General features: G+C 43.3%; 1 protein-coding gene across 1 annotated transcript in view; it reads right to left on the bottom strand.

Moving 5' to 3' along the window:
- Positions 1-1,882: 1,882 nt before the first annotated feature.
- Positions 1,883-16,609, bottom strand: part of LOC148439541 (cholesterol 24-hydroxylase-like) — a 55,970-nt gene continuing 41,243 nt past the window's right edge. The window contains exons 11-15 of the mRNA XM_088464617.1: positions 15,057-15,141; positions 13,169-13,279; positions 10,278-10,366; positions 9,469-9,535; positions 1,883-3,138 (exon numbers count right to left, since the gene is read on the bottom strand). Coding sequence (XP_088320743.1) covers positions 2,992-3,138; positions 9,469-9,535; positions 10,278-10,366; positions 13,169-13,279; positions 15,057-15,141 — 499 coding nt within the window. The 3' untranslated portion in view covers positions 1,883-2,991. The remainder of the gene's footprint in view (positions 3,139-9,468; positions 9,536-10,277; positions 10,367-13,168; positions 13,280-15,056; positions 15,142-16,609) is intronic.

Genomic DNA, 16,609 nt, shown 5'->3' with positions numbered 1-16,609 from the left:
GTGATTATAGAAATATTAATTTTACATCATAAACTACATGAAAGCTGACAAGACTTGGATCTCTGCTTATGTCTGAATATCTTTTCAAGCAGACAGCTCTTTGTTTCCCCCCATGGTTTTGGCAGACAGGACTGCATCCTTACATTTATATGTATATGTATGTATATATATATATATATATATATATATATATATAAATATATATATATATATATATATACAGTCAGGTGCATAAATATTGGGACATTGACAGAATTTTCATATTTTGGCCTCTATTCACCACCACAATGGCTTTGAAATGAAACAAACAAGATGTGATTTACCTGCAGACTTTCAGATTTAATTTGAGGGTAATTACATCCAAATCAGGTGAACGGTGTAGGAATTACAACGGTTTCAATATGTGCCTCCCACTTTTTAAGGGGCCAAAAGTAATGGGACAAACTAAACAATCCTAAATCTAACTTTCACTTTTTAATACTTTGTTGCAAATCCTTTGCAGGCAATTACAGCCTAAAGTCTGGAACGCATAGACATCACCAGACTCTGGGTTTCATCCTTAGTGATGCTCTGCCAGGCCTCTACTGCAAATGTCTTCAGTTCCTGCTTGTTCTTGGGGCATTTTCCCTTCAATTTTGTCTTCCTCAAGTGAAATGCATGCTCAATCGGATTCAGGTCAGGGGATTGACTTGGCCATTGCATTACATTCCACTTTTTAGCCTTAAAAAAGTCTTTGGTTGCTTTTGCAGTATGCTTCGGGTCATTGTTCATCTGCACTGTGAAGCACCGTCCAATGAGTTCTGAAGCATTTGACTGAATATGAGTATATAATATTGCCCGAAACACTTCAAAATTCATTCTGCTGCTTTGTCAGCAGTCACATCATCAATAAATACAAGGGAACCAGTTCCATTGGCAGCCATACATGCCCACGCCATGATACTACCACCACCATGATTCACTGATGAGGTGGTATGTTTTGGATCATGAGCAGTTCCTTTCCTTCTCCATACTCTTCTCTTCCCATCACTCTGGTACAAGTTGATCTTTATCTCATCTGTCCATAGGATGTTGTTCCAGAACTGTAATGGCTTTTTTAGATGTTGTTTGGCAAACTCTAATCTGGTCTTCCTGATTTTGTGGCTCACCAATGGTTTAAATCTTGTGGTGAACCCTCTATATTCACTCTTGTGATGTTTTCTCTTGATTGTTGACTTTGACACATATACACCTACCTCGTGGAGAGTGTTCTTGATTTGGCCAACTGTTGTGAAGGGGTTTTTCTTCACCGGGGAAATAATTCTTCTGTCATCCACCACAGTTGTTTTCCGTGGTCTTCCGGGTCTTTTGGTGTTGCTGAGCTCTCCGGTGCGTTCTTTCTTTTTAAGAATGTTCCAAACAGTTGATTTGGCCACACCTAATGTTTTTGCTATCTCTCTGATGGGTTTGTTTTGATTTTTCAGCCTAATGATGGCTTGCTTCACTGATAGTGACAGCTCTTTGGATCTCATATTGAGAGTCGACAGCAACTGATTCCAAATGCAAATGTCACACCTAGAATCAACTCCAGACCTTTTACCTGCTTAATTGATAATGAAATGAAATAATGAGGGAATAGCCCACACCTGTCCATGAAATAGCTTTTGAGTTGATAGTCCCATTACTTTTGGCCCCCTTAAAAAGTGGGAGGCACATATAGAAACCGTTGTAATTCCTACACCGTTCACCTGATTTGGATGTAATTACCCTCAAATTAAATCTGAAATTCTGCAGCTAAATCACATCTTGTTTGTTTCATTTCAAAGCCATTGTGGTGGTGAATAGAGGCCAAAATATGAAAATTCTGTCACTGTCCCAATATTTATGCACCTGACTATATATATATATATATATATATATATATATATATATATATAAAGAAAGAGTTAGTTTCCCCTTGTCCTGGCAGGTTAATTGGGATCTTCCTCCTGGCAGGTTTAGCATTATTGAATTGCACTTTTTGACAATCTGCTCAGGAACTCCGGAGGACTTACCATGCTAAGGAAAGCTTGTCCTGTCGCTTACTTCAATCACATGTTGATAGGGAATGGGTATGAAATCCTGGCGGATGAATAGCCTCCCAGGGGGGGTTCCTAACCCTAATCCCCCCTCCCCGTAGCCTAACCCTACCTGGGGGGATGCCAAACCCTAATCTCACCCTGTGGCCCCTAAAGCTAACCCTCCCCCCCTGCGGTTAGCACCTCACAGGGCCCCCGCTTACATTAATTTGGGATGCCGGATGTCGGGAATTCATCGTCGGGCTAAAGATAGGTGTCGGGATCGCAATGCCTATCTTTAGTCCCGTGTCGGGATTCTGGCGGCCGGCATCCCAGCTGCCGGTAAATTGACTACATCTCTTTTGATAGTATAACAAGACTTGACAATAGGCCTTCCTGTGCCCTTACATTTACTAATCCGTTATCCTGTAAGTCATAGGAATTGCTATTCTAAGGGTTTTGTGTAGGCAGAGTTTGCTAAAATGAAAAGAACATAACCAAACATCTCTATTACTTGCCCTCTGGGTGAGACAAATTTTTATATTCTCTACAGCCAGGTATAATTTTTATTTATAATTTCATGTATGCTATTACTAAATGCACAGGCTTTGATAATGCATAATAGTGTTCTGCTACTATACTTATTATTAACAAAGAAAATGACAGCTTTGTGATATTTACAGGGGTACTCAATTATCCGCAGGGTTTACCTCGCGCTATCGCCTGACTGAACCTTAAAGACCAGGTAAATAACAATAACTTGGGTTTGCGTGCGGGGAAAAAAAAAACATTGGAATCAGTGGGTGTCTGCGCCTGAATCCTGATTTGTTGGCGCAGGAAATAGGCTATTTAATTAAATAGCCCTGTCCCTGCACTGTGGGGACTTTTGTCGGCAATTAGTTCTGGAGTATAGCCTGCAGCTAATTGAATATCCCCGATAATCCCGTGTAAAAGTCTATTTCTTTGTTCGCTGTCTCAGCCTGCACATCACACCGCCCATGGGGCGTAGAGACCCCATGTCCAAAATTTTGAAGCTCTGTCCTTCCACCAGCTCAAACTCAAATCGCTGCAGGAATTTGGCCATCACCACCTTCGCCTCCATCTGTACAGAGAGGAAACAGAAAAATAACGTTGTGTTTTTTATGCTTCCAGTAATTACCTTGTTTTGCTAACTACTGGATACATGTATGTATGAAAGCTTGATGCCAGGGAGCACGTCTCGAGAATACTTGACAAGTTGATGGTTATACAGTAACTAAAGTTTGGTTCACACTATCCAATGTGTGACCCAGCGACGGTGCAATGCGATGTGACGATACAGGGCCGGACTGGCCATCTGGCACTTCTGGCAAATGCCTGAAGGGCCGATGGCCTGATGGGCTGGTCTGGATTGAAACCCTGACCGAGCAGCTCTGCCTCCAAAGCTTGCTGCTCGGCCGGGACACTGAGTGACGGGGGCGCGCGGCGAACAAATGTCATGAATGATGGATCGGACATACACACTATACGATATATTGTTTTCCAATCTGGCTCAGAATGATATATCGTACAATACAGTATACTGTATAGTGTGTACCCAGCTTTACGCTCCTGTAATATGTTATAGGAAAAGCCAGAACACCTACTGTATATGGCCTGAAATTGAAAAGAAAATTTTTGTTACCACATATTCTAAAAGGAACTCTAAGGACTCTAACTTTATTACATTTTCCATAGAGAATCATCCAGAGGGAAATGAGGAGGATTTTAAAAAGCCCCATATACGAGGAAGAAAGGGCGGACAAAGACTCCATATTGGCATCAGGAGGGCGAAAGTGACGTCTTAGATATACAGGAGAGAAACTACGCTATATAAGAGGAGGAAAAGGTAGAGGATCGATCTCTCTACAATCCTGAAGAAGCCTGTGGAATAGGTGAAACGTTGAAAGTAGAGTACATCGATCCCACACCGGCCGTCGGATTTGGAGGACAGAGGTGAAAGGTAAGTCTGCTGACAGACATCTCTACTCATTGCCTTAGCGGAGTTCATCATAGCGTTGGAAGCGCACCCAGCGAGGGTTATACGGCTATTTTAGCCTGCAGCAGGACACTGTTTTACTGTGTTCAACCCGGAACTCTGAGGGGACTGGGAACCAGCAGGCTACGTGAGTCATACTAACGATACATTAATTTATGACTCTTATGCTAGCCTATAAGACTATACTCTTTTTCTAAAATCTTTTTATGTTTACAATATCGGGGTGATTAAATCACCTGGAGCGTATCACCTACAACTATTTTACTGCGATCTATAAAGAGGATATTCCACGCATTTTAGCATGCTACAGACTTTTGTTTATATTTGTGTGGTATTTGATGTCTCCGGTATTAGGTTCTAATTTTATCCCATATACAACCTGTATTAGGTTCTAATTTTATCCCATATACAACCTGTATTAGGTTCTAATTTTATCCCATATACAACCTGTATTAGGTTCTAATTTTATCCCATATACAACCTGTATCAGGTTTTAATTTTATCCCATATACAACCTGTATTAGGTTCTAATTTTATCCCATATACAGTACTTACGCCAAGAGACATTTTGGACTACTTTTATGATAAATACTGATCATCATTTCTTTAATAAATTAATATTTCATAAACTCTATTAGATATTCTGGTCTTTTTTTCCATACACTACAGAATTTGCGCTGGGATTTTATCTGTTGTGATCCACATGTAAGAAGGTCAAAAGCTACAAATGGTTGACAGGGTCAAAAGTTCTACATAAAAATGGTCAACAGGGTTAGGGTTAGGCACTTACCGGTAAGTTAGGGTTAGGCACTTACTGGATGGTTATCGTTAGGTACTAGAAGGGACGGTTAGGGCCAGGCACCTACACTGACGATTAAGCTGCACATCCACTAGCAGATGAGGGAAAGACAGTATGATTACGATCATAATCGTACCGCTGTTCCCCATCCCCTGCAGTGCCTACACTGAATGATCAGTCGTTCAGTGTAGGCACCCTCCATCATCCCCGAACATGGTCAATCTGTCGTTATCGGCAGATTGACCAGCATGTTCAGGCGATGATTGATGTTGGAAACGACCAGCGATAGCGCGCATCGCTGGTCAATTCCGACATTTGCATGCCCGATTTGTGCCCTATTACATGTCGACCTTTAGTGTGTCGACCTTGGGGCCAAATGTAATAGGGTGAGAGTTTATAAAATGTGACAGTTTAGCAGTAAACTCTCACATTGGTCGAGTTTTATTTTCAAAATGGGAAAACATCTGGATGAGAGTTTAAGTCGTGAAAGTTTTTATAGTCTAAAAACATGCGAGTTTCCATTATCTCACACTCTAGTACATTGGCCGAGTTTAAAAAGTGTGAGAGAATTTTTGGAAATGCCCTCTTCTTAGAATATTTTGGCTACAAGTACGTAAATACTCTCTAGATAATTTGGTGAATTATTTGCCTTTTACTAATGAATGGGCATTGTTTGGGATATTACCGGAAGGTCAGGGAGTCACAAAAGGCTGTAAAAAATGATTACTGATAATTAGTGCGGTAGCTCGTAAGGCTATCTTACAAGCCTGGATAAGTGTTTCTCCTCCTATTCTAAAATTATTCAAAGAAAAGCTTTACCATATGGAATGGATAGAAACCACATTAGAAAAGGAAATATCGGGTCTCTAAATTTTTTGATACATGGGAGAGCTATATCTCAACTTTGCCTATTGGTATTTGGACACATATCCATGTATCATTCAAAAATACGCAATGGTACAATTTCCGTGAATTATCTAATAAACCCCAAATCTCCATGGAATCTTGATAACACCTTACAGTAGAAAATATCAGCACATTTTCATATATAATGTGTGTTTGTGGAAATATTAACTGCGGAATTAGGGTGAATATTTTTGTCCATCTGACATCTTCAACAAAAATATTTTTTGGGATTATTGTCTTAATGTGGTTGAATGATTTAATCACTTATGTTCATATATTATGAACATGTATTATTGTTATGATGCTTTGAAATGGTTTTGTATTTGACTCTGCTTCCAGTTTCTGAACTGATATGTAATAATCATTATTTTTATCTGTATATTGTACACGGTGTTTCAATAAAAAAAAATAAAAAAAGTGAGTTTACTGCTAAACTGTCACATTTTCTAAACTCTCACCCTATTACATTTGGCCCCTGGTGTCTTGTCGAAATAATACATTTTTATGTATTAGATGGATTGAGCATGAGAATAGACAATATAAATAGTAATTGGAATGCTTAAAGCACTGTCCTGAGAAAGTTGCCTGTTTGGGTCGGTGGAGGGGGTGGGGCAGGGAAGCACCAAAAGCATGTTTTGCCTTGGGCTTCATTTGGGCTAAAATTGGCCCTGATTAGGTGCATACACTTGATTCAAATTACAAGGTGGACACATTATCTTATATATAGAATTAATTGGTCTGTTTGTTTGTTTTTTTGTTTGTCCCTTTATGCATTTGGACATCCTGTAATGATTGGGATGAAACCAACGTGAGGTGGTCCAGTTGGATCCTGGCCAGGTTTTAGGGGGGTTAGGCTCCGGTCAAACCTCCCGTTAGTGTATGATGAGGAGAACTTTGACCTGGGGAGCCTGTTCTCAGCCTTTTACTGGATGGCTTTGGACAAAAACTTCACAGAGTGGTAACATTAGATCCCAGAAGATACTAGGGGGTTTAGGTCCCGGTCGGACCTCCCGTTGGGGTACGCTGGGCAGAACTTTGACTCAGGGAGCCTGTTTTGGGCCTTCCACTGGATAGTTTGGATGAAAATGTCACAGAGGGTTGGTAATTGGTCTAGAATGCCTAATGGAGTGGTTGGGGTCATGGTTGGATCTCACAGCGGAGTGCGTCGAGCAGTAATTTGACCCAGGGAGCCTGTTTTTGGGCCTTCCACTAGATGGATTTGGACGACATCACATAATTTGGGCAAAATCTTCACAGAGTGGCAACATTGGATCACAGAAGACATACTAGGGGGTTGAGGTCCTGGTTAGACCTCACGTTGGTGTACACGGCAGATCTTTGATCCGGGGAGCCTGTTCTGGGACTTCTACTGGATGGATTTGGATAACAACTTCACAAAGGGGTGGCAGTTGGTCTGGAATGCCTAATGGAGTGTTTGGGGTCCCGGTCGGACCTCACGGCAGAACTTTGACCCAGGGATCGTGTTCTGGGCCTTCCATTGGATGGATTTGGATGACATCACATAATAAAACTTAATAACTTGAAGATTTAAACCCAGGTAATGCCAGGTACTTCAGCTAGTTAAAGATAAATTAATTTATATTCACAAATGATTTGCAATAACCATCAATAACCTTTTGGTCTTGTCATTTCTTTCAGCATTTAAATCCCCCTAAATTTTCATGTGCACCAGAAGCACCTGCACACAGAGATGGGGCTGTATTTCTCAAACAGTATTCTCAAATTGGGATAGGTATATTAATGGTGTAAACACACAATCATGGTGCAAGTTTTACATACTGATTATTGGTATGTGTTACAACGAAATTGCACTAGAACATAATTATGCAGTGGATTCAAAACTGGGTGGCGCAGGCCACTTGCAGGGGTGCCACAGGTTGGTGGTCCAGGACCAAATCAAAATATTTATGGTCATAGTGATAGGAAAAACCATTGCTGGTGGTTGCCAACCATAAAATATGTGCCAGAAAGTGAGCAAGCAGGTTAAGTCTAACCCCACTCATACGGGAAGCCGCCCCATAGTAAGGACTCTGGAGCCCAGGTAGGTAATCTACTGTGACTAACTGTCACTTAGCACATCAGTAATCACTTTAACTAAAGGGGGGTATCCACTAGACGATTAAGTTGAACGATAACAATCGTTCAATCGTTTGCAGATCGTTTGCAAAAGTGTCTAAAACGACCAGCGATGCGCGTGCCCGCCGGTCATTTAGACATCTATCATCTTTCCAACATGCTGATCAACCTGACGATATCATCAGGTTCAGCATGTTTCCAGATCGTTCAGTGCAGGCTCATCACACGACTGACAAATGACTGAACGATTACAATGTCGTAATTGTGCAGTCGTTTTCAGATCGTGTAGTGGATACCCCCCTTAAGACATCATTTTAGTGAAAGACAATTCTCAACAGTGGACCATAACAAACATTTTGGCAAAATGTGACTCCAGGCCATAATTTACATCCCATACACTACTTTCATTTGGTTGGCACATATTCCCCATCATCCTGTAGTTTATGGTGTTTTAGGAGTTCTGGGAGAAAATGTGAGAACGACTACCAGTGACAAAGGCATCTATTCATGAAAGCTTGGAGAGAGATAAAATTGTGAGAGATAAAGTACCAACCAATCAGCTCCTAACTGTCATTTTTCAAACACAGCATGTGAAGTGACAGTTAGGAGCAGATTGGTTGGTACTTTATCTCTTACAATTTTCTCTCTCTCCAAGTTTTGATGACTAGCCCCCAAAATCCTTTACTGTCTTGGGAAAACTGGGATACGTGGGAGTCTTATTAAAATAGGGAAGCAATCGGGAAGCCGGCTGACGTAAGCCGACAGCCGGCTTCCCGACTGCTTTATCCCAGCGAGGGTTAAATGACAGGCGTCTAAATCTAGACGCCTGTCATTTTTACGACGCCGGGATGCCGGCGCCCGGCATCCCGATCGAAGGGATGCCAGGCGCCTCAAGTGGACAGCCGGGGGGGAGAGGGTTAGGTTTAGGGCTCCCGCGGGGACTTAGGGTTAGGCACCCCCGGGAGGGTTAGGATTAGGCTTGGGGGAGGGTGGGTTAGGCACCCCCTGGGGGAGGTTAGGGTTAGGCAGCGGGGAAGGGGGGGGTTAGGGTTAGGCACCCCCCGGGAGGGTTAGGATTAGGCTTGGGGGAGGGTGGGTTAGGCACCCCCTGGGGGAGGTTAGGGTTAGGCACCCCCCCGGGGGACTTAGGTTTAGGCAGCGGGGAAGGGGGAGGGTTAGGGTTAGGCACTTACAGAGGGGATTAGGGTTAGGCACAGGGGGGGAGGTTAGGGTTAGGCACCCCTAAGGAGGATTAGGGGGGTTAGGATAGGTTAGTAAGTACTTACCTAGGGATGATTGGGATTTCCAGCGCTTTCGGCCGACCGCTGCAGGGATCTCTCCAGCTGTCTGCCTCATGCTGCCGGGAATCGAACTGCCGGCCATGCGGCCGGCGGTAATTCATACCGCTTCCATTATAATATTTTTTTCCAATAAAGTTTATTCTAAAAAATGGCTACTTTACTGTTACATGAATCTTCTCACCCATGCATGCAAAAATACAATAAGTTCCCAGGGTCATTTAGGGGAATCTCATTCCCTAAATATATTAAATATTAAAATATATCACATCCTGCTATCCAATCACATATTATCATGTAAGTATCAGTACGTACCTGGGCAAAGACTTGTCCAATGCAAGATCGTGGCCCCAAAGAGAATGGGAAATATGAAAAATATGGCCTGTTTGTGAAAAAGAAATGTATTAATACTCATGTATCAAACTATGTTACAAAGGTTCAAAGTTGCCTACCACACACACTAGGTCTAATGTTTGCAGAAGTCAGTAAGTGTACCAGTATCTTTTGGACTTTGTGGGAGTAAACATTCTAACATTGGGAGAACATCCAAACGCAAAACAAATCAGACCTTGGTAGGACTCAAACTCAAGGCCCCACCACTGTGAGGCAGTAATGGTAAACACTGTGCCACTGAGTATCTCTCTAGTGCAGAGTTTCTCAACGCCAGTCCTTAGGGACCCCTACAGTGCATGTTTTACAGACAACATGAGTATCACAATTTAAATACTTAGCACCACCTGTGGATCTTTTAGAACCTGTCAGCAGGCCCGCCGAGAGCCGCGGCGGGCCCGGGTAATAGGGGGCGTGGCCTAATCGCGGGAGGCATGGCCACGCCCCCTTCCCATGAAAAAAAGAAGTATTGCTCTGAGCCCCCTCAGCCCGGCGCAAAGCCAGGGGGGGGCACGATCAGTGTGCTCGCTCCCCCCCACAGACATAAGAGACTGCTATGACTGAATGCATCTGAGAACCAACTTGGGGATCTGTAAAACATGAACTGTTAGGGTTACCCTAGGACTGGAGTTGGGAAACGCTGCTCTAGTGTCATATCAATGTTTGGGGTTGTCCATACCTCAGAAAAATGTACATTTGTAACAAAGGTATTATAGGCTAGTGAAAGTAATTACTTTGGAGCATCTGGGTGGAATCTGTCTGGGTTGAAGACGAGGGGATCTGGATAAAACTGCTCCATCCTCTGCATAACGTATGAGTTAAACTGTAGAGAGAACCATTGAGGACATGGGGATAGTTAATAGGGTTAAATTGAAATAATAACAATATTAAAATATATATCTACTGTATATATATATATATATATATATATATAGTACCCATAGCAGGGGTGTATTTATAATGGGTGCAAAGTGTGCAGTCCAGGATGGGGGGGGGGCCCGCACACCCTGCACCCAATTAAATATACTCACCTCTCCATCTGCCTGGCACTGGCTACAGAGCTGCAGAAATCACTGGGAACATGGCCACCGCGGCCATTTTCCCGGTGATTCACGCATGCGCAGTAGAGATGTCCTTGGAAAGCATCATGGGCAACATGTTCCCGGAGACCTGCTCATGCACAGTAGACTGGCACAATGCCAGAGTCTACTGCACCGCCAGAGAGGAGGGGGCCTGATTGGAGCCTGCACACTGGCCCCTTCTCTCTTAAAGCGCCTCTGACCAACAGATTAAAGGAAAAATACTAAACCGAAGTATTTTTTAGTAATTCACCTATTTCCAATATATCAGCATTAGTATTTGTGAATGTGGGCCTGAATTAGAGGTGGGGGGGCTGAGGATTTTTGTGGAGGTGCAGCAGCGGTAAAATGCAAATATTAGTTCCAGCCTTCCTCTTGTGTACTAGTGTATGACGGACTGTGCAAGCTCTGAGACGCCTACTTTCCATGCTTGTGGGCAGTGCAACTCCACCAGCAGTGGTAAGTGCTCCACCATCGACGCACCACCACTTGCTCTGTTGACACTTATGACAGCCTATGTCTGGCGCAGTGCCTCCTCCTGAAAACTCTCAAAAACATGATCTCTGTGGTTGTGGATCTGCATTCACCGACATGCCCGTGACACACCCTCGAGAGACCAACTTTTTTTTTTTGCGTTCACTTCAGGCCACCTCCCAATAGCTGCCCAGGAACGGCCATGGCTTTTTTGCTGCCAGGTCAAATGGGAGCGATCCCATACACAACGGCGGTCTATGCATGCCCTCAGTGGTGCGCATGCACCGAAGGGGGTTATCAGAACTTTTTGTGCATGCGCTATAGAATAAATAATCGCTCAACCACACAAACCTCAGCAATGTGTCCACTTCTGAATTTGGCCCAGTGTCCAAATACTGAGAGATCCTGCAGGCAGAGCAGTACATGTGTAAAAAGTCTGCCCAGTGGGAAGCAAATATTTCACCAGCTGGAGCCATTGTTGATGGATACAGCTCTGTGTACTTTTTGTACTGAACCCTGACTTCCATATTGCAGATCATGTAGAGTTGGATGTAAGCATCTTTTTTTTTTTTTAAAGCATTTTACATCTTCGGTTTTGATGTAAAGTGCGTATAACTCTGCACCAAACCCATAGAGTCCAGTGTTGAACAGAAAACAGTTCTTCCAGCCAATGCGACAGTCGGCTGATGGAAGCTCCATCACCTATTGAGCTCCCTTACTCCCTATCTTCCACCTCAACAGTGGAGCAGCTGATGTGAACACATCTTGTTCGGCAACATATATTATCCATCTGATTGCAGACAATAATGTGCATTAGCTACCAGATCAGACATTCTACTCTAGCCCCAATATTGGGGACATCTTTGTATAGAACAATTAGAATGGAATCTTATACTAGCAACCACATTTGGTGTACTGATATGCATGAAAGGGGGAGTACAGTGAAATTCATGGGAACCATCATCCCTGGCCCAACATTTCTGCGAGACCACCATTAGGTTGCTTAGCTGTGCAAGGGGATATTTACACACTAAATACCTGGAATTTAAACAGCTTCTAAACCTAGAGCTGTTAAAAGACTTCAGGACTTCTTCCGAAGATGCATTGTAAGGCTGAAAGTGTAAGGTTGTTATAAACCGTACAGGACCATATCAGAAAAGTGTGATGGTCTCATCCCCTGCAGTTTAAAGGCTGTAAGGGTCTGTAATTGCATATTGCATGCATTGGGCAAGGTGCTTCAAATGTAAAAAATGTAAAGCTTTATATGAGAAAGGTATGCCAGCAGTCCTTCACTCTGAATTTTGGAACTTTCCCCTGTACAATGTTTTGCAAGATTGTGGGTACAGTTGAACATGTGCATGGAGAAAGCAGTATAATTGTCACTATAAAGTCCATATCTCTACCATTCCTCTTTACATTCACGATTTTGTCGGGACAACTCAGGGCAAGCTACTCTTCAGCACCTTCCTTGAGTGGCTGAGAAGCTGGACTACAAACTATTAGAGCAAGAGATCAAGCTCCAGAGCAGACAAAATGCCATGGAGAAGTCATTGTTGAGCTACAAATTTTACAACAAGTGTAGTGAGGAGCAAATTTAAGTGAATGGGTATGTGGATGAAATATAGCTTGAAAACTAAGAGGCCCTAGTACAGAGGGCCTCTTACGTTGAGCTACGTCAATGTGAGAGAGAGGAAGAGAGGATACAAAAGTGTGAGACAATTATTGTGTGGGTGGAAAGGTTGGGGTAAAACCAGTAAAAAGAGATGAGGCATGACGGCCAAGATTTTGTCGGTAGTTCTGAGAATAAAAAATTGGGCAAAAGTATCGAGAGCTGTTGAAAGGTCCAACAGTACTAACATGAGATATTCTCCTTGGGCTTGGAAGTTATCAAACCATTGGTCAGCCGTTTGTGTGGACTGTGAACGGAAGCCAGATTAGAAAGAGCCAAGTAAGTTACAGTATTTTCAGAAAGATTTCAGAGGTTCCTAGTGATCTGGGCTGCACTCTTCATGTCTCTGTCACATGAGAGCAACTTTGCTGAGGTCAGTGGCCAACACAGTTTTGGATCATACCATCACAGAAACTTTTGGGGGAATCTTCAGACCTTCTACAATAACTTCTTCTTCCAGTGCCCGTGATGTACCTGGGGCCGTGGAGTAAAGTCGTAATGTCTCCTTCAAGACCTAGAAGAAAAGATACACATTTGTGTGTCATTTGTACAAATGTTTACAAATCAATCTCAGCCATATGAGAGTGCACATGCAAAGTACAACTTGTCCCTGTGTGATATTTTGAAAGATTGTGGGACCAGATTGATATGTCCCAATTTGCAGAAGGTATTCCACAGCTGCATGTAATGGAGATAGGACGCCTCCGCCAAGTGCAGGAATAAAATGGTAGGGGGGTAGGGTGGCCTAGAAAAGTAGTGCTAAGCTCGCTCCCATGAAGCCATTGTCAGATCCACTATGATGTGCTCACTTCCCGAACATTATAACCCTCTGAAGAACAAGTCTTGGACAACGATGAAGGGCATCGGGGACTGTGGGGTATATTCTTACTTTAGCGAGATGCAAATGACAGCTACAAGCAAAACACTTGCAGTGATCATTGTCTTGCACCTGACAAGAAGCATCTATTATTTAAGAAAAGAATTTCCATCCAGCAGTAGATCTCAATGTGATACGTGGTGAGACAATGCCAACCCAGCATATGTATGTGGGCTTTCTACATTAAAAAAAAGTTCATCACTTGGGAATCTGTCAGGGGTTACTGTCTGGCACCGGATGGACATCTGCGAGGAAGTAATTCTGGACACAGCATTCATAGACAAGTTATCTGTGCTAAACTATATGTGATGAAGGTACACTTTGCTCTCTCCGTGCTAATTGATATTCAGGGTATTATTCATTGACTGAAACTCTGTTGCTATTTCAGCAAGGCCAGATTAACAATGGGGAGGATGATACTACAGCTCCAGGCCTCCACGTAAAAATAGGCCCACTATCATGGCACAATAATGATGACCCATCACCCAGACGGCCACGTGGCCAGCAAAAAATCAATAGTATTATATTTAAAATTGTATTTTTATTTTCCTCACAAAATTATGCAATTTTTCTACTTTTATGTGGTTAGGGAGACATTGGAGCTGATAGTATAGGGGTGTACAGGTCTGCATGGCACTGGCCACACCTACACAGCACTGGCCACGCCTCCTCTATTTCTTACAATACAATAGGCCCTTGTATCATTTTCAGCCTTAGGCCCATGTGGAGCTTTGGGGCGGATTCCGAGATCTAGGCTAACCTGATGGTTAGCGCACATCCCCGATTGTTGGAGGACTGCGCAGGATGTCTACAACGCATGTGTTGCCCTCTATTTGAGAGTCCAACCACAGTGTCACGGTTTCCCAGTCACAGCCTGATTGACAGGCTGGGGCATTTGGAGGGCGTTTCTGGCCACCCTTCCCGAAGACTGCAGTGTGTCGCCCCTGTTTCCCTGGGAGGGACTAAGCCAGTGTCTGAGTCGGTGGACACAGATTTCCTGGCCTTGCAAGTGACCAGTCACCAGCCAGGCTGACGTAAGCTTCAGCTTACGCAGCCTGGCCAAAGGGGCAACCATCACAGCTGATGGTCACGGTGGTTGCGTTGGTGATCCAAGGCACTGAGGCAGGTGGTAACTGATAAATATGGTGGGTATTTTTGCATAAGAAGACTGGTGAATGCTATTTTTCAATTTTGAAGATATTCATAATTGGGACTGTTGTTGGTTCCTATTCCTAAGCACCTCAGCGGATGATAGAATTTACATGATGAGGTGTGCTGGTAGTATGGATACGCAGTCCTGCACCCCTTTTCATGTGCAATGTCATTTGTTCAATACATTTTTGGGACATGCAGTTTGAACTTACTATAACATGCTAATGACATATTATAGGTATTTACACTAGTATTTCAGTACCTGAGACAAATATTGCAGTTTGCCCAGATCGTCATATTCAATGTCTCGTCTATCACCGATAACTTCATCCACTTCGGCCTGGGCTCTGAATGTATTTAAAATATATCATAGTTTTCTTACTGCAGTGTCACTTTTTACTTATAAAAGTTTGTTGATTTTTTTAAATGTATTTTCTTATAAGATCAGCAACATAAAATAAGAAACATATAGATACAGACATGTCCTCATACACTGTGGCTTCAGTCGCACCAAACAGCTGCTCTCGGCACACCAGGACCTGGGCTGCTTGGTCACACCAAGAGTCTTTCTCATTCAAAAATGTGCCTCTAATGGTGCATACACACGATCAGATTTTTCCTTCAGATATGAACGATAACGATTTAAAAATCGTTCAGTCGTTCATATCTGAAGGAAAATCGTTCATATCTGACATGCCTGAACGATGGACGATCAACGATGCGCGTTCCCGATGGTCAGATAACGATTTCTGACATCTGATGGGTTTGCAGTCAGACTTGGACGATTCCATTCATTTTAATGCAGTCAAAAATCGTTCAATCGTTCAAATCGTTCAAAACTTTGTTAAAATCGTTCAAATCGTTCAGATCGTTTAATCGTTCAATCGTTCATCTGACAAATCTGACAAGTCTGACAAATCTGACCGTGTGTACGCTCCTTATAGGTGCATACACACGATCAGATTTTTCCTTCAGATTTGAACGATAACGAGTTAAAAATCGTTCAGTCGTTCATATCTGAAGGAAAATCGTTCATATCTGACATGCCTGAACGATGGACGATCAACGATGCGCGTTCCCGTTTGTCAGATAACGATATCTGACATCTGATGGGTTTGCAGTCAGACTTGGATGATTCCATTCATTTTAATGCAGTCAAAAATCGTTCAATCGTTCAAATCGTTCAAATCGTTCAAAACTTTGGTCAAATCGTTCAAATCGTTCACATCGTTCAGTCGTTCATCTGACAAATCTGACAAGTCTGACAAATCTGACCGTGTGTATGCTCCATTATTCGCACAAGTAGAACAACTGGACACAGAGTTTTTCACTTTTTTTACCGTTGCATTTCATCTACGAATTTGTACGTGTTTAAAACTAAGGGCCTGATTCAGACCCACTCGCGAGCGGCTGTCCGCTCGCAAGTGGGTCGATGTTATGCACTGAGCATGCGCACGACGGAGGGAGCTCCATCGTGCGCATGCGCCAGACGCGACGAGCGAAGGAAAGTCCTTCGCTCGTTGTGTCTGATCAAAGGGGGCGTGCTGTCGATGGTGATTGACAGCACGCCCCCTTTGGTGGGCGTGCCGGGGGCGTGTCTCCCTGACGGGGGCGTTCCCACGGGAACGCCTCCCGTTAGAAGCCGGCCCACTGACATCACTAGTGATGTCAGTGGGAGTGATTTTGGCTCTGATAGAGCCAAAATCACTCTGGAGCTTGCGGTTGAAAACCTCAACCGCAGGCTCCGGCTCGCAGTTTCGATGGTCGCGATGGTCACGGCCATCGCGGCCATCAAAATGCACGCTCGTATAGGCT

This window comes from Taudactylus pleione, unplaced genomic scaffold (assembly GCF_031769625.1).
Source record: "Taudactylus pleione unplaced genomic scaffold, aTauple2 ptg001720l, whole genome shotgun sequence".
Taxonomy (NCBI): domain Eukaryota; kingdom Metazoa; phylum Chordata; class Amphibia; order Anura; family Myobatrachidae; genus Taudactylus; species Taudactylus pleione.
Note: the sequence above shows the minus strand (reverse complement) of the source record. Positions and strands in the feature narration are given on the sequence as shown.